The 19,747-nt window shown below is 39.1% G+C and overlaps 1 protein-coding gene across 1 annotated transcript in view; it reads right to left on the minus strand.

Moving 5' to 3' along the window:
* Positions 1 to 8,099: 8,099 nt before the first annotated feature.
* OCA2 (OCA2 melanosomal transmembrane protein) overlaps positions 8,100 to 19,747 on the minus strand; it is a 291,900-nt gene continuing 280,252 nt past the window's right edge. The window contains exon 23 of the mRNA XM_048858880.2: positions 8,100 to 9,096. Within this exon, the coding sequence (XP_048714837.1) occupies positions 9,009 to 9,096 (88 nt within the window). The 3' untranslated portion in view covers positions 8,100 to 9,008. The remainder of the gene's footprint in view (positions 9,097 to 19,747) is intronic.

A 19,747-nucleotide genomic window follows, 5' to 3' on the forward strand; every position in this document is an offset into this window, starting at 1 on the left:
AACAAAATTGGCAACCCTCACTGTTCCCTGTTTGGGCTCCTAGGGCAGTCCAGTCATGAGTCAGGGCTCTTCTCTCCAGTCCAGTCTCTATTCAAGCAAATAGGAGCTTACAGTTTTCCAAGCCAGGCTCAGGTAATGCCTCCCATTGGGGTCCCTATGCATTGGCTTCCTGACCATCTGCTGCTGCTCCCCCAGAAGCCTCACCCAGCCCTGCACCCAGCTGTGATGCCCGGCAGTCGCATTCTATTCTACATGCCGCTCTGCAGACAGTTTCTGGGTCTTTTCTCCAGCTCCCTATTCACCATGTATCTCCTGCTTCATCTTCCCCGCAGTTCCTCCTTGCCACATGGCTGCAGATCCCAAATAAAACCCAGTCACTTCCCGGCTCAGGGCCTTTCCCCTTTAGTCAGGAGGAAGGGGGAGTGGGCTGATGGGAATTGTAATCCCTGACTTCAGATCCATCACACTGCCCCCCTCCCTTCTGAAAAAGGATGTGTCCTGGAGACTGTTTAAGAACAGGCTACATTCACTGCTGCTCACCTACTGCAAACGTAAGTTGTTTTCCTCTTAAACACACTGACGAGGCAAATGTGTTTAAGCTACACAAGAGTTTTGATCAGTGTTAGTGGGAAGAAATGTGTGAGTTCCTTTATGTTTTATCACTGTGATGCCTGTATCATTCCACAATCAAATGAAATGCAAGTTGGCATCAATTTTACTAGGAATAAGAAGCCAAAACTGTAATGTAAATACATTTAAAAAGGATGTTGACGACTTGTTTACAAAATCCAACACTTTAATGCAGAACTTTTGTTTTAGCAGAAAACCTATTAACATAACAAGGGCACTGTCTGTTTCAAAAAACCTGTTATCCTCAGCTGCTCTCTCTTGCTTTGAGACAGTCAGTCTTTCTCAGACAGTCAAAAGCTCTCCCTACAACACAATACCCATCTTCCCTATTTTTAGGGCAGGGAAGACGTAAAGGGCTTGTTTACATGGGGACATTCAGGAAAATTGAATCAGAATGAACTAAAAATGTGAATTTAAAGTGGCTTAGTTAAACTGCATTAAACCCCTGTGTGGAGACTCTCATTCAGCATTAAAGTGGCCTCCATTTGAGTTTAGCTCAATTCATTTCCATACACTTACTATAGACACACTTATTACATGCAAAAAATATGAAAAGAGCATTAAGGTTGCAAAGTGAAACAGGTAGAAGTTAGGAAATGCCAACATTAAGGTTGCTCCTGTCCTCTGTATTTCAGTTAGGTTGTTCCTCCCCCACACTGCCTGGTCAATAGCAAGGGCAGCACTGAAAGCACGAGAGAGTCTGCCTGTTCTCCGTTCCTGGGTCCAGAGCCACAGCAGCTTGGACCAGAGATTGCAGGGAAAGTTCTGTTCATCCCATGCAATCCTAGGATAAAGCATGCTCAAGGCAGGCAAAATCCGCTGAGAATTTAGCTGTCAAAGTCTAAGCAGTGTCTACTGAGCAGGTGTGAACTGAGATTTTTCGAAGTGTTTTAACATGGCCAAATTTGTGCAGTTTTTCATGGGCCAGAAAAAGAACATATCCCTGACACCACGGTGGCTTTCTGCCAGTTTTCAAGTCCCTGCTTCAAAACCTCGGGGGCACTAGATCATCTCAATTAAAAAGGTGGCATGATTATTTTTTTTTTAAAATATGGGCTTAAAAATCTATTTCCCCCTAATCTTGTTCTTCGAAACAGCTGAACCATTTTTGCTGAAACTTTTGCCAAAAATTTAGCATGAGGAAAACACTCAGCAGTGAAATTTTTAACCCAAACTGTTAAAGTTTCACAAAATTATAAGCAACTGGCTTTGGACCCAGGAGTCTTGTAATAGGAAGTACCAGGAAACTTAGCTATAGGTGGAGTTGCCTATACCCACCAAGTATGTAGTAATATTCATTACTTTCAAACAATAATTGTCAAGATTTTAATGGCAACTGTTATCTATTACGCATGTGAACACAGTACAAGATTTATTGTGGTTTATCAGAGGTGTTTTCTCAGCTGGTGTTTTTCCATTCCTTTCTTACCTCAAGTTTTAGGGTCAGAAACCCCTGACTTCTGTAGTCTTAGAGGAGTATTTTTTTTCCTCACTCTCATGAGGTCGAGAGGTGAAGAAATACCGTTCAGGTCTATCATTTTTACCACTTATGTTACAGTGCTTAGACATGTACTGACCAGACTCAATGAAAGTGCATGAACCTTCAAGGCAAACTTGAAATGCATTGCCTCATTCCCAGCATCCATCTACTAATAAACTTCTTGTTCCAGAGAAAATAACCAGCAACCCAAAGCTTTAAATACTTCCTCCTCACAAAAAGAAATCAAATAACTTTTTTTTATATATAAAACAAAGAAAGAAAAAATTCAGTTTGCGGATCTCCCACTCTCAGGATTGTTGAGGGGCTAAAAATTCAATTTTGGTGGCTGTAGCTGTTAGCTCTTTGAGCTCAACAGTAAATGCAAGAGGGACAGTGAGGAGGAAAACAAAACAAAACAAACAAAAAAGGCACCCTGAGCCTTAAGCACTCCTGAGTCAATTCTGGAAAAAACTTTCGTTTTCAATTTACCTCACAAGCCAAAGCAGTCTCCGACTTGCTGAGGGTTTAAACCTTCAACTCAATGGCTGTAGCATTTTGCTCTCCCACCACACTATTAAATATGTGAGATGGTAGATGGCTAGCTAGATCAATGATTAACTGAACACATACCTCTGACATTGGCAAATTTAGGAATAAATTTCCTTTATTTCCATGTATTGATTTATTAGAGTTTTGAACAGTGGCTAGATTAACAGCCCTGACGACTGGAAGTCAGTATGTGGTCACAAAGGACGTAGAACATAAGCAGCAACATTTCAACCTTCTCCACACTTCCTCAGTAATGTCTCTCTACCTTGATAGGGAAGCACCACACACAGGGCCTGAGCCAATTCCCAGGGAAGTTAATGGGAACATTTCCATTGACTTGGGAGATGGATTGAATGAGGAGGCTGAAGACACCCAGACATCCCCACTAACTGTTCCCTTGCCTCCCTACAGAACTGCACAGTCCCCTTCCCTCTTTTTTTTTTTCACCTAGTTTGGGCCAGGTCTGCACGCTCCTAATCAACAAATATAAATCCATTTTCTTGAAGAATTAATAGCAGGCAGGGCCGGCTCTCCAGTTTTTGCCGCCCCAAGCAGTGAAAAAAACTGCCGCCGCGGACAACAAAAGGGAGAAGCTGCCACCGAGTTGCCGGGGACAGAGGAGCTGCCTCCGAATTGCCACTGCCGCGGAAACTCTGCCGCCCCAAGCACCTGCTTGGAACACTGGGGCCTGGAGCCGGCTCTGGTAGCAGCTCTATTGCTCCAGCCATGACGCCGTGTCAGCTCTTTGGTCCTTTTTCTCAGGCTATCTGTGAGCGCTATGTATTATGTGGCACTTGTTCCCTGGCCAAGACCACCAAACTCATTTCACAGACGATACAGACCAGACATCAAATAGAAATGATTTACAGTGAATACTTACCTTAGTTAGGTTTGAGCAGTGCCCTTGAGGTGAAAGGCTCAATAGCCTATTAATCCCATGAACCAACAATCCCCCTGCTTCTCTATATTCTTTTTCTAATTTCAGGCCTCAGTGTGAATGCCAGATGACATGTAGCAAGGGCAAGAGGTTCATATAAATAAGGTTATGGGCTTGCATGAATTGCACAGAATGTGTGGCTCCTTTTTTAGACGATTTATGTTTTAATAGGGTGTCTCGTGTCTGTAATGGAGAAACTATAGTGAAAAAAAATTGGATTTGAAGGAGGTTGGGTGGAATATAGGATCAGGGAATTTGTGAGCAGAGTGGCCCTTGTCCAATTCACACCCTATCTCATCATCTGATGGAAGGCAGAGAATTCATTTTGCTAGAAAGCAGAGGCGCAAGGTGCAGGTCTGGGAAGCTAATGGTTGAATTTTGCTAATGAGGCTGTGGTGAGGCCGAGGATTGAGTTGCTGGAGGGGAGACAGAGAACTGATTTGTGGCCAGAAGGGAGTTTGAGGTAACTGCAGTCACCGGATGGACTGATAGAGCTGTTAAGGCGGGCAGAGAAGAGACTGAGCGAATCAACTAGGGCGCTTCCACATTTTTTCCACACCTGGGTCTTTAAAATAATAGATGGTGTTTGCAGCTAATCCTAATCCTATGTTATTTATAAAAATAAGTACTTAGTAGCTATATAGCGTGTGAAGATTTCTGTGTTTACAAAAGTAGATGTCATTACCCCCAATATATAGATTGAAATGGAATCAGGCACAACAGGGACCTGAAACTGGGTCTTTCACATCCCACACAAGTGCTCTAACTACGATGGTATGGGGTATTCTGCAGTGGGTCTCTGTCTCCATGAAAAAAATGGAAAGGTCTCCGTTTTGTTTCAAGATGGAATGAAAAATTCCAAAACCTTGAAATTTTACACAAACTCAGCATTTTTCCAAAGAAAAGCCAGTTTTTGTTGGAGACTTCCTAACCAGCTCTAGAAATAACCTACCCAACAAGGAAAATTTCTTCCTATGCTATGAGTTAGAATTTGACTTATGTCCTGAAGCATAAGGTATTATATCTCTTTCAAAATCCTCTGAGGTTTACTAATCCTTATTATTGTAACTCTGGATGCTCACATGTAAATAACAATTACTTCTGTTTAATTTTGCCTTAGTGATATCCTATTGCAGTGAGTTCCAAATTGTGCATGATGTGAAAAATATTTCCTTTAATCAGTTTGAAAATCTCTGCCTAATATTTCCATTGACTGTCCCCTTGTATTGTACTTTGAGAAAGGCGCAATAAACGTGCCAACTCTACCTGTTCTATACCATTCATTATTTTGTATGGTCCCCTTTCTTTAATTGTTCCCCTTATCCAGTGGCAGTCCAATGCACCCTTGTCTTCCTAGTTTTGATATAGTTATTTGTTTTTATCTCTGACTATTTGGTCTTCAAATTCCATCTTAACCTTCCTTCTTACACAATACTTGCCATAGTTTATATTCCTTTCTATTGGCCTCACTTCTGCTGGATTTCCATTGTCTGAAGTTAGTATCACAAATATCATACTGCAGTACATTTCATTCTTATAGTGATTGTGAATCAAGGGTGAAATCCTTGCTTTATTGAAATTAGTGGCAAAATTCCCCATTGGGCTATGATTTATGAGAGATGCTTACAATCAAGAGTTAAATGCATTTCTGCTTTTAAATGTTAAAATTGCCCACAATGAGCAGAAAGGAAAAAAAAGTCCTGATTTACTGTTACGTTTCAATTACGTACAAAGCTATTGAAATGGGTGAAAAATGAATAACAAATTCACAAAAGATAATCTTTCTTTAAATTTACATAATATTATCCTTGATGTTTACAATTCTAGAGAAATTTACAGGTCGAGAGGAGTGATACTTCTGTTGAAACCTCCCATGCTTTAATACTTTCTGTTTGTCATAAAAAGTCAAAGTAAATTATATAGTACTTGTCCTTTCAGGAAGAACATTGGAATCTTCTCTGAAAAAACTATGATAGATTTTAAACATTATTTTGGTTGAACTGAAGTGATGCATTCAAAGACACTTGGTTACCATGGTGATAAACATATTAAAATATTATTTGATTAATAATAATGAATTAGATCAGTAGGCAGGTCTTCTGGACAAACAGTAAGATATCCTCTCTTTGGTGGCTAGTTATTTCTGAATTATCTTGCAATGTAGGTTCTAAAAATTTTCTGTGTCCACATTGGTTTCAATAGAGTAATGTAGCAGTGAATCTATCTATGGTACTAATGTAATCCTCATTGCTATACTATCTGAGCCTCTCACAAACTGTGACGTAGGGAAGTGCTATCATCTCCATTTTACAGATGGGGAATTGAGACAGAGAGAGGTTAAGTGACTTCCCCAAAGCCAGGAATTTAATCCATGTCTCTTAAATCTTAGGTCACCGCATACTTCCTGTCAGGCCAAAGGGGTGGAAATTGTACATACAGGGCCTAGTTTTTTCATTACACCATTCTGGTAAAAGGGCCTCAAACTAGGCATAAATTTACATTCACTCTAAAACCTATTTCATTGCCAGAGTGATGTAAAGGGGCCTTCGTGAAAATGAGAATCAGCCTCACAGATACCCGCCCCAAGCATACAAGAGATGATCTAATTATATAATGTATTACTAAACTACTCTGTTTTTCAAACTTTTAAATTCATTTTCATTGTAAATAGTATTCCAACCAATCCCGTGCACTAGTTATGTTGAGCATGTAGCCATTCTGCTGTGCAGATTACTCTGATAATTATGAAGGATGTCAATGAAAATTATTGCATTATCTTGAAATGCTCGGAAGTACGTGTGTAATTCTCATTTAAGTACATTGTCTGCTGAAGTGAGAAACAAGAGTAATATGGCAGAAAAACGTGTTGATGTATCACCATTCTTCCCTTGGTTGCTGAGCACTCGATTACAATTGCATAAAACCCTGTGCAAACAAACAACATTATCTTATGTTCCTCATTTGTTTTGTCCTCTGTGCTCTCAGTAAGCCTGGTCTCACAATACAAATGAAGCAGCAAGGATGATCCAGGTAATAAGTCAGTTTTATTTCAAGGAAATTATCAGAAAAATATTACAGCATAGCAAACTTCTTCTAGAAAAAGACTGCATTTATTCCAAAACTTTTGGTTGCCTCAGAATATGGGATAACTGTTTAAACATAATATTTTATTCCCTGTGTACTATACACCCACCACTGGCAGATCGAGTAGTTTAGGACAAAGAAAATCTCAAAACAGTTCTGCTGGCAGAGCTTCCTAGATAGAAACCAATGAGACCTCCTACCCACACCAGTATTTTGGATGAGTAGATGTGATGGGTAGGTGGTAATGTGACCCAATGCCCCACCATCCCTTTCCAGGAAGTTGCAAATGGGGCCAGGTATTTTCATGTGTGGTCATGCAATCACATTATTGGCTTAACTATGTTTGGTGTTGCAGGAACTCAAACAAGGGTTTATTTTTATTACAATTTTTTTTAAAGTTATGTAGAAGGCTTGGCCCTCAAAAGGTAAGACTGATTCTTATAGCTAAGAAAAAGAAACATATTATATACACTGGTGAGTAAAAGGCAATATGTAACAACAAATGCATTTAAGGGGTTTTGAATCAACTATCTCACTTGCTTTATTCAGCATGTAAAGGGCAACCCCTCGACCTCACTATCATAAGCATGACATGAGAAATGTGGAGGGCAATTGAAACTACCATGATTTTTTAAAACTATGGATCAACACAAATTAGCACACACGTTTCTCGAGTGCTAACAGAATTTCATTCATTACAGAGTAAAGCACTCCTCCAAAGAAAAACTTTGCAGCTTTCCTGTGGATTTGAATGGGAGTTAGGCCCAGTTCAGTCCCATAAGTATGTGTTTCAGGCTGGGTTTATTTGTTCTGTTTGTTTATAAAGCAACATATTGAAAAGGGGGTCTGGGATTTGCACTCATTATTGAGATGAGGGAACATGGAGGAGGGATAATCATTCTTTGAAGGAACATTGTAGCTAATTTGAATTATGCTTATTAAATTAGATTTTTAAGTCAAAGGCATTTAGTCAAGGAATGCAACCTGCAAATGATCAGCTACTCCAGCTACTTGGGTGGGTCAAGCTATATGTTTTATTATTAATATTAAATCCTCTGGGGGAAAGATACTATTACTGGTTTCCTTTCTCACTTGCCAGATCATTTTATGAGAAACAGGAGCAAATGACATCATTTGTTCTTCTGCGTTCGCTCACTGAAATTCACCCCTATTCACATGAGTTTCACTCTTCAGCATGTCAATTCTAGTGTTACACAGGATGAGACAGACCTTTGGGTAATTTGGGCCAGTCCCAGGAAAGGCTTAGAAGATGAGGATTGGTTTCAGAGTAGCAGCCGTGTTAGTCTGTATTCGCAAAAAGAAAAGGAGTACTTGTGGCACCTTAGAGACTAACCAATTTATTTGAGCACCAGCTTTCATGATGAAGTGAGCTATAGCTCACGAAAGCTTATGCTCAAATAAATTGGTTAGTCTCTAAGGTGACACTAGTACTCCTTTTCTTTTTAAGATGAAGATTGAAATTGCTTTCATAATAAATAATGTGACCTGGTCCAATAGCCAAATATAAAAATCAATATACATGAGTGAACACAGTATTATCAAAGAAAACAAAAGCACAGCCAAAGTATGATTCCATTTTTCAGGTAGTATCTGAACCTATTAAAAGATTTAGGGTAATCCACCAAAGAACTGAATTAATAATTGAAAAAAAAATGTAAATTGCTTTGCACATTCTATGGCCAACAAGATTAGAAAGAACAAGAAATTTTAAAATGAAAACACATTATGGCGTATGACTTATTAGTCAATTTCAAAAGAATAATTTCTTCCATACCAAATTTTTATTGGGATGTTTTTATTTTTGAACCTAGATAATGGTACATCACTTATAGTGTACAGATTGTCTACTTATATGTCAATTGTTACAGCTTGTACAGATTGAATGTTAGTTACTTTAATACAAATAGCTAAATATACTGAGAAAGACAAATGAACCCCTAAGAAGAAACTACTGAACATCTTCCATTGTGAATGAGGCTTTTTCATCTATGACTGTACTCAGATTGTGGCAAGACAAAGTTTCAGGACACAACATATTCCCTTGTGATGGTATCTCTTTATGTGCTTATTAATATTGACCATGACAAACACTTTGAATCCTTTAAACTTCAATACTCAGCTCTGCAAATTGTTCACAGAAGATAAGGTTATGAATGACAAAAAGTGAGACTGCCAATCATTTTAATCAATACATCGCTTTTTAAAGTGGGGTTTTTTTCTTCTTCTTTTCTATGGTGTCGTCTTAGTGCTCTGATGTATAGATTGAACGAGACAGAAATCTTCTTTTTGTCTTGAAAGTACAAATTATTAAGTGTTCAAACCCAGTACGACATGAGCAACAAGCAGGTAACACATCCCAATAGTACAGGACATAATCATCATTGGGAAACCCAACCTGAAACAACAAAATAAAGAAAGATCAATAAGAATGCAACACTATGCAATAACATGGCAGTCAGATTTTGAAAGCAAAAGTAAAAGTTATCATACAAGTCCTTAGCTTTTGATACCTTTACAACATTTCAAAAAAATGAAAGAACGTTAGGTACGGCGGGTTTATGACAGTGATCCCTGGTGAGCTAATATTCAAGTTGAGACTTTCTACTTCCAGTTATGACATTTAGAAAAGTGTGGGTCAGACCCTCACATGGGGTGAATCAGCATAGCTCCATTGACTTCAATGGATCTCCAGCAATTTATGCCAACTGAGAATCTAGAACTGAATGTCTTGGTCATGTGCCAGTCAATACGCAATTACGTGGATTATATCAGTTCTCACAAGGTAAGCAAGCAGTAGGATAGCTCATTCACTACTTATGTCTTCATACTGTGTGTACACTCTAACCTTAATAAGGTCCTTTATAACTCTGGTTTATGGCTGACATTCGTTTAGCTGGCTTCCAATGGCATTTAAATAATAAACCTCATCATGCTGGTACTGTATTTATCCCCATAATGCGGAATGGTCTTGAGTGTCAGCTGAAAAGTATTGTAGTTCTACAAGATGCACCAACTTCTGAGAGTATCTGAGGAAATCTCTTTGGCCTGTGTGGAAAGTGTTAAAAGATTTGTTTTCATGTCAAAACACTTCTTTCAGCAGAGGTAAATCCCACAGTACGATTTTGCAGAATGAACTTAAGCTTTTAAAGCTTCTGTTGACAGAAAATTCAAAATGACAGAAACTGAAGACTGGGCAGGACTTTGTGTGTCCTGCAGTGTCATACAATATTTCATACACATGACCTTTTTACTCATATTCTCAAGGTTCATATTCATCCACCTCTTTTACTAAGCATGATCAAAGTGTGATAGTGTTCTTTGAAGTGCCAATATTTCATTCATTGTCCTCACTGGCAATTGAAGAAGGATGTACCTAGTATATGTGAATGTATTAGTGATGCTTTTTGCCTTGCTTATCATGTTAGGCAGCCTCTAGAGGGTTCAAGACGTCACCCTTCATCCACCATTAATTACTCAGACAGCAAAGGAACGCATGTGTAGCTGCTGACAGGGAGAGAAAACTCTCAAGTCTCATGTGCTTTAAAATCTCCTTATCTTCCCTTTCTCCATATGCAAATATACACATTTTAAAAGAAAATAACATTTGGGATGCGTGTGGTGCAATCTGCTCTTCCTCCTGCTCCATACCTGCACCTGCAACACTATTCTGTCCAGGGTTTATGTAACGCTTTCTAATGCTGTTTCATTGCCACGTAGAGTGATCTGAGCAGGACAGGTCCAATGGCATTAGAGGAGCTTTAGTATTAGTAGCAGTTTATTACGGTAGCATTTAGAGGCCTCAGTCAGGATTGGAAATCCATGGCATTAGACAGTGTATAAACACATAATGACAGACAGCCCCTGCCAAAGAAGCTTAGACAAGGTAGACTAGCAATAACAGGCAGATAGCATTAAAAAAAATGTTAGTTAGAACTACCTCTGTTAAAAATAAACTGCTTTTTCACCCCTCATTGTCCATATGTCCCCACCAGCCTGCTTTACCACTCTGGACCCAATGTCCCAGTGAGCCTTTCATCCCATTGACCACCCCACAGAAACTGAGGCAACCCAAGAAAAATAGAAGTTATCCACAAAACTGAGTGAGTGTAAAAGTAAAGACTTCCTTGGCGGGCACATTATTCCACATCTGCCTACTGTGGGATTTCTGGCACATTCCCTGAAGCACCTGGTGTTGATCACTGTCAGAGACAGGATGTTAGACAATAGTCTCTGATCCATTATGGCAACTCCTACGTATGATGCCAGCCACTCTCCCCTGTATGGGAGGAGGTTGGGAGGCCCCATGTCACTCTGGGATTTAAGGATGGCAGTAGGGGCCATGCATCATCAGAGCTCTCAAAACATTGGTTAGCAACAGCAGAGTTAAGTTTTTGCTTATTTGTGGGGAGAAAGAGGTTTTTGGAAGAACAGAAGAGGAATGAGGGATTGTTAGACAGGGCAACCAGGCTGCCAAGACTTCCAAATATTCCCTGAGGAAGGTGTATGGTAATTCTCATTTATGCATGTGAACAAAAGAGACACAGAATCCTAGTGATTTTTGGTAAGATAAGAATGCAATAGCTTGTCACAAAGTTTACCCAGAAGGCATGGCTTCCTTTTTATGTCTAAATTTGATTTGGAGTATATCCTAGTATATTTTCTCCCCCAGCTAGACTGTTCCGGTGTTAGCTTTTGAATGATTCCTTATTCTAAAAAGCTGCACAATTATCCTTTCACAAAATTACTGTATTATTAAATTCATGGCATTGCCAAACAGCTTTCTGAGTTTTAAAGCTGCCTTTGAAATTAGAAAAAAATAATTATATGGTCACCTAACTGCTTTTCAGACAATATCAGTCTTTTTCTTTCTGAGCTCATTTGATCTTCCTAAGATTTGCCATCTCACTTTTAAAAGTGCTCAGATCTGACAAATTCACTTTAAAAATAAAATGGTGCTGTAAAAAAGTCCTTCTACAAATGTAAATGCATCCAGTGAATTTCCAAACAAGGGTCTGGTGAAGGTGAGATTGCTAAGGATTTCATAGGAAAAGAAACTGCAGACTTACATTAGACCTTGCACTTACTGAACAATAAATTCAGTGCTGCTGGGTAAGCTCCAGTGACTTAGCAAAGCCCAGATCCTGTCCTGTACTAATATAACTTATTGGGTCTCACAAGCGGATACACAAGAGCTCAGAGATGAAGGGCACTTAATACCTGGATGCATAAGGAGAAGAAGAGAGGGGATTTAAAAAAGCAATAATTGCTATCCTTTCTGTAAAAAAAGAATTGAAAAATTGGTTCCAGCTTTGTGCAATTCTGCACGGGAAGTACATGAATTATGCAGAACAACATGCAAACATGCAGGATTTTTAATCATACCTTTGCTTTAACAGTAAGAGTCAAAGGTCTGGTTCTGCCTCCCATACTCATGTTGCGTAATACCTTACTTCATTGATTTATTTGGGGCATTTGCGGTGGGCCACAACAATGCATAGTCACTCACGCAAGTAGTTCCACTGACTTTTATTACTCACACAACTACTCGTGTAGTGTGGGACTTGATTTTACCAGTGGCCTGAACAGTAATCTGATGGACCTGAATTTACTGCTACCATTTTCGCTTTGCTAATCTCTGTGCAGATGAGAGAAGTGTTATAGTTGTGAACAAAAAAATGATTAATAGTATTTATTAGTTGTCGTGCTGGAAGACTCCAGTCAGGACCAGGATCCACAATGCTAGGTGCTGTACTGGCAAACAGGAAGACACGGTACCTGCCCCAAAACATTTACAATGTAATTTATAGGTACTTTCATTTAAAAAAAAACACCCCATCTAAGAACATATTTCACAGAACATAAAAACTACAACATTACTGTTGCTGTGCAGTGTACAGAACGAACACTGGCCTCAGGCAACTGCTGGAATAGAGGGTGAAGTCCTGGCCCCCATGGAAATCAATAGCAAAACTCCCTTTGACATCAGTGGGGCCAGAATTTCATCCAGTGTATTTAGGAGAGGGAGAATATAAAAACAAGAGAAAATCGAACCACGGTTTGTTAGGGACAGGAATAAAGAGGGGACCAGATCAGAAACTATATTGCAGTCACGGTATGCTCCTCCAGAGCAAAGCTAGGGTTGTGGCTGGTAGTGTGCTAATCTGAGGCTACTCCAAACCATAACACCACAGATCAGCAGATCTCAGAAGTCAAAACAACCCTTCCTTACCCCAACACCACCACTTCAAATGTGTGCGAGCACACCAGCACTTGGGAGAAATATGAAAGGGAGCAACATCTCTCTCATTGTTCCCCTAAGTAATTAAAAAAGGAAATGTATATTAAATATAAGGCTAGTTATGTAGGGAGTCATTTTCCTGTTATAACAATACACCTACAGTTAATGAACCGATTATGTACCTTGCCACCTAAACGAAACATTTTATGCAAAAGTCATAGCATAATACAGCTCTCTCTAAAATGAGGCAGAGACATCAGAATCATTCAGAGAAATTGGGTGGGGGGGGGGTGGCTTACAGTGGGATATACTAGAAAAGTGATTTACCCTGAAGAAAAGACAGACCCAACAGTCACTGCCTTCTAGATTGTTCTGAGCACATAGCACCAAGGGTAGTGAATCATTAGAGGATCTGCAGAGACATCTCTCAAAATGGAAGGTGAAGTTCTCTCGTCAGTTCTGGAGTTGCAAGATGATACCAGCAATCCTCCAAGATCAAACCATTGGCAGCAGTGGTTCAAGCTGCTACAAATATGGATCATGTGGTAGTATATATGAACATTGAGTGCCAAGTTCTGCTCTCACTTCTGTGTCACTCAACTGACTGCTGTGGGGTTGCACACTGGTTTAAAATGAGGCTTGAGTTTCGTCCCTAATCTATACCTGAATATCCTTTTAAGAATGTAATTTATGGAGCATTCTAGAGAACTTCTTGAAAATTCTTCTCTCCCACTTACTGGCCTCTCCATTATCAACACCTGTACACACAATAAGGAAATGTGTTGCACACCTGGCAAGTGCCATGTTATACGAGAAGATGTTTAACCTAGCAGAAGATACAGTATGAGTCCTTGTCATTTCAGGCCAGACCCTGAACATGTGCCACACTTTGGTTTGGAAATCCTACAGTGACAAGCTCATTTCAAAAATTCACATCTTGAAATTACAAAAGCTGCCTCAGAAATTGGATTTGGGTGTTGAAGCTTCTAGATGCAATTCACTCCTGTTAATGAAGTTTCTATCATTCGGTTTACAAGGTGGCTCGTTTACATTTCCTTTCAAAAGGAATGTATAACGATAGCAATATCCATGATTCTTAATCAAAAGGATATGTTTGTAATCCTCTTTATTTAAACATTAACTCACACACACCTTTTTTGTGGGGAGGAAGGGAGAACAGTTATCATGGATGAAGAATGGCAGCTGTTAACTAGTTTTCTTACAAAAGAGTTGTGGGTCTATACTTATTTAAATATGAAGAAAACCACTCATATTTTCAAGGAGCAAGTCCACGTTCTACATCTCATCCAGAACTGAGACAAGATTTTTTTGTACAAATTTCATTTTTTTGCATTTGTGAATAATCTGTGAACACTTCAATTTTCTCAGATTTACTCTTCATCCAAAATTACTTGCTAAATAATTTTTGCAAATAATCTTTGGTATGCAGCTCATTTTCAAGGAACTCATTCTGAGTGTTTGCTGCCAAATTCTCTGCCAGAGTAAGCCAATAGAGTTTTAGTACTGTTCATTAAATTGTGTCACAAACAGAAAATTTCACATTTGATATTTAAAATCTGAGCATATGATTGGTCACCAAAAGTACGTGGTATATTTTCTGTTCTCCGACTGGATAAACATAACCCGTAGAAGAAAGTTTTCAGAATACTTCAACATTTACGTAAAACTATCTGCTTCTGCAACCATTCCTACAAGTATATTGATTCACTAGAAAACATATAAGGCTAACACACACAAATGTGCAAACACACTTGAAGTAAATCTATTTAAAAATCTGAATGAATACTGGTGGGAAACTTTTTTATAATAGGTTTCAGAGTAACAGCCGTGTTAGTCTGTCTTCGCAAAAAGAAAAGGAGTACTTGTGGCACCTTAGAGACTAACCAATTTATTTGAGCATGAGCTTTCGTGAGCTACAGCCCACTTCATCGGATGCCCTAATTTGGGATATATTTTTCATGTGTGGTCCCCTGGTCGTCAGGGTCCTAGGAATTCATCTCCCCCTTTCTTTCTCTGTTCTTATTATCCCTTCTATTTCTCTTAGTCCCTCTGCTATTCCCTTATCTCCTCCTTCTCTGCTGTCTTCCACTGCATGCTGACCTCTGTGTCTCCTGCCTTTTTGTTTGTCTCAACTTTCCATCATCCCACGTCCACAAAATACTGTTATTTCCATACTTTGAAAGAACAGGCTGGTATTGGCTCTAGTGCCCATTTAAAGAAAAGGTCTAAAAAAGAGATGCTCCTGCTTATCCACAAGACTATGACACCTTCACAATTGGACACCTGTTTCTAAAATAGCAGCTAGCTAACACTGCCAATGATCATTCAGGAAACACTAAAATTACCGTGAATTGCACATAGCCTGGAATTACATAAAAATTATAGTGTAGTTACCTACCAGTTACCATACATAGTAGTTAACGTGTAATTGAAAACACTGAACGTAACCTATAACCACATTTTCTTCTGATTGCTAAAATTACAATAATTTCTCCCAGTTTTCTTTTGGTTTTGAGTCTGTGCCAAGATTTTCCATACAGTCCCTTCAAATAATGAACCTCAGGTCAGGAAAAATTAAATTTCAAGTGAGAAAAATAAATGGTGTTAAATTGTGCATTCTACGTTCTGGAAAAAAGCCTCCTGAATTCTTTTTGACAAAAAACGTCATGCTTTCCAAACATTACCTGTAGTGAGCATTTTGCTGGCCTTCCAAAATCTGCTTATCTGAAGAAAAAAAGCAGTCAGTGTAGTCCTTCACTGTAAAGAAAATGGTTAATATACCAGTTCCAACTTGAATGTTCAAATCAATAGCCACAGACATGTTTTTGCAGTATTTGCCTAGCTCTACTGTCTCTGTGGTGCAGTTCATGTGAAATATAGGTGGTCTCAGAAAAACAAATGCCTGTATAATAACTATTCAAAAGCTATTCAAGCCTGAGAAGGCAGGGATGGTGATGGTAGATACTTGTATGAAACACCATGGGGAAATACTAAAAGCTATGAATGGCCCACTGAAATATAGAGAAAAGCAGGGTAGTTATGACTTCAAAAGACTGCAACAAATTGACGGTGAGATAGCAACAGCAGCTGATGAATATAGTGACCTTCCTGTTGGCATTAATTGTCTGCCTCCCACAGGAAATTATTAGGTCCAGCTGACCCCTGGGTAGAATGTTAAAAATGAAAGCCAACAAATTGTAATGAAAAAGAGAGAGAATGTCAGTAGTTTGATGTTGGGAAGGAACATACCATAGACGCATTTGTGTAACTTTTCTTCCTTTCCTTTTGTATCTGAAGATGATTTTATTTGAAGTTATCATATCAGTATAAAGAAGTGAGAAAAATGTATCAGAAGCTGAACCTCACCATATCTGGATGAGAGTGCAGAAAATACAATGAGCCACGGTTCAGTTCTCCACGTATAAACTGTGGCTAAATTAAACTACCAGGTTTAAACTTTTTGAGATGTGTTCACTGATGTGCGAAGAGGGGTATAATTTAGGCTGGGTACAGATCTGGTGTATAAAGAAAAGAAGTACTTGTGGCACCTTAGAGACTAACAAATTTATTTGAGCATAAGCTTTTGTGAGCTACAGCTCACTGTAGCTCATGATAGCTTGTGCTCAAATAAATTTGTTAGTCTCTAAAGTGCCACAAGTATTCCTTTTCTTTTTGCGGATACAGACTAACACGGCTGCTACTCTGAGATCTGGTGTATGTTATCATGGCCAGTGCTAAATCTGTATATCACACCAATTCAACATTTCTTCCTCTATGGACAAGTCCTTAGTGATTTCATACTGTGGAAAAATAGGTAGCCAAAGACTACCTACGGGCTAGTAAAGAGTAGCTTTGGGCATAGATTTCAGGATTCAAGGCTGCAATTCAGCAAAGTATTTAAGCATGTGTTTAGCTTCAAGTATGTGAGTAACCCACCCCTATTCAGCAAAGCACTTAAGCACAAAGAGGTGGTCAAGAGGCATTATATTTCATTTGCACAGTCTCCTTCAGCAAACAAGCAAAAACAGGAAAAAAACAACAAAGCATCCTTTAGAAGTATTTGTTTTTTTTTCCTAATGGGTTCATTTTCTTTGGCTAAAACACAAACTAACCCCCCCCCCCCCACACACACACACACACATTGCCATCAGCAATGTAGAAGCTGCTCCTCAAAGGAAAGCCACGGTTGATGCAGAAGTTCTTACACATTCCCATAAAACCAAAAAGATAGCTATCTTTAATGCAAATACTTTACTGTCCAAAGTCAATTCACAAGATAGCCCATTATTATCACCAATAACCAGTTAATCCACCACCATACCCCTCAACCAACCATCTTAAATCCCTCAGAGTCACTCCTCCCTGAAAAACCTGAGATAACAGAGGAGTCTTGCATTGAACCCTGAACAAATCTGGGATTGGCCAGGCCAACAGAAAAAAAGTGAGCTCTAATGCTGAGGACAGCTCACAGGGTAAGCTCCTCGCCCTTAAACTGGGAGCAGCTATCTCAAGTATCTTTACTAATTGCAATAGACAAAATATCACACTGCAAGAACACCCTAAAATACCTACTTTCCACTATGATAACCAGTTACCACCTTTTTTACCACTAATGCAAATGACCCAATGTCCTTTTCTTGACTGGTTCCAACTTGACATGAAGGAGACTGATCTTTCATAGAATCATAGAATATCAGGGTTGGAAGGGACCTCAGGAGGTCATCTAGTCCAACCCCCTGCTCATAGTGGGACCAATCCCCAACTAAATCATCCCAACCAGGGCTTTGTCAAGCCTGACCTTAAAAACCACAAAGGAAGGAGATTCCAGCACCTCCCTAGGTAATGCATTCCAGTGCTTCACCACCCTCCTAGTGAAAAAGTTTTTCCTTAGTTTCCCCACAGAAAGAACTCTAATGTCCATCAACAAAGCACATTTTAGCTTCTAGGGGGCCAGTGGGAACAAATATATATTTAAAAATAAAGATGGTGCCCTTTACAAAGTCAAGATTCTGGTGATTTGCTCTTGCTCCAGTGGTGAACTATAAATTCACTTTCAGACATTATACCATAAGGCAGATAATGAGAGCAATTCAGTTTCTCGTCTTCCTATGTCTTAATATTTTTAAACCTCTGTGTGTGTGTGTGTGTAAGTGTAAGAGAAAGAGAAAAAGAGTGAGTGAGTTTAAAAGAGAAAGCGACATTCTTTGGCTTTGACCACCAGAGGAATATTTATATTGGACTTTGAACAATTAACACCTGCATTATGTAACATTACTCAGAAATATGTGACAGCCTGAAAGAATAAGTGATTTTTTAAATAAAGAGCACAATTATTAACTACTTACCTAATGGAATTTAGGTTACATTTGTCATTCTCCAAATTCTAGTTATTTAGCTGGGGGGTAGGTTGGTTTAATTATTTCAGAATACCTTTGGTGTCTGTCATTCAGATTTTTCCTTCAAATATCAACTACATTAAAAAAAAACTAGAGGAAACAACACACAACCCATTAACAGTGGCCCAATATTGCATCCATTGTTTCTATTTTCCATCATGCATATGGTCTTTTTCAGTGGCTTTAGAGACAGAAAGGTGCTTCAATCACTTTTACTAGACAGCTCTGTACCATAAGCAGATTTCCCTGAGTTTTAATACTGCTAAAATCTACAGAGTCCTTTAAAATCTAAATTGCTTTATATCTACTTGTTTGCAGCATTTTATTCAGCTGACTCCACTTAAAAATACATTTTCCCTGTTCTATATCAACAAATATTCCCAAGGAAAAATACAGTACTACTGAAAAATGTTAAGGCTCCAAAATGAGCAGCCAGAAGCAAGCAAATTTATAGTCCATTCGTTACCAGCCAATTGAGCATACCTCAGTATTACGGGTATCTAAATATGAGCAATCTTATATGCCATATGTTAGCATATTGGATTAGGTCAAGTATTGAATTTTACCCTTAGCTCTGGATTTCCTGGGTTTTGTAATTTAAGCCAGATGTTCAATGTTATTCTAACGGTTTGTATGTGAACTTCCTTTTGTTTCTTATGTTTGTATACTAAACAGAGGGGGAAAAAAGTTTAACACCCAAGTGTATATTATATAGTCAATTGAAACATCATCTATAATGGCTCTATATATTTAGACAGAAGTATCTAGGTAGCAGGACTGAGCCAAGTGACTTTATAGGCAAATTCACTTTGCATGGTTTCTGTTCATATGAGTTTCAGGCCCGTTAATTTAAACCTACACATTCAAATCAAAATACTCCTGTGCCCCATAAGCACTGTTACCAGCAGGGCTGACAAGAGAGGAGCCGGGGGCGGAATAACTGTACTAGGGACTTGAACTCAGGAGGCCCCTGAACCATCAGTAACTGGGGTAAAATTGAAGTGAAATGGGAGGGGATGGGTCCCCAGCAAATGATGTATGGAGGCCCCAAATTTCTCTCAATGGGTTTGCTACCTGGTGCCATAGAATGGTGCTCTTAGCTCATTACGCCTTCTAGGAACAGCTGACTAGTCCCTTTCCTGGCTACCAGCAAAGGAGCTGTGACACAAAATACACAGAATATGTTTTAATATGGGAGATCTGAGATGGTTTTCATAGCTTCACTGCTTGTACGTTATACTCAACCTTATGCCACTGCTAAACCACACTATCATGTATTAGCTTTCTATGTACTGTGCAGGTATGTAGACACACACACACACAATATATCTTTAAGGGTTGCTTGCAAAAGATTGCATGGCCCAATGTTTGAGGCAGGCAATGTGACCACC

Source organism: Caretta caretta, chromosome 1, assembly GCF_965140235.1.
Source record: "Caretta caretta isolate rCarCar2 chromosome 1, rCarCar1.hap1, whole genome shotgun sequence".
NCBI lineage: Eukaryota > Metazoa > Chordata > Testudines > Cheloniidae > Caretta > Caretta caretta.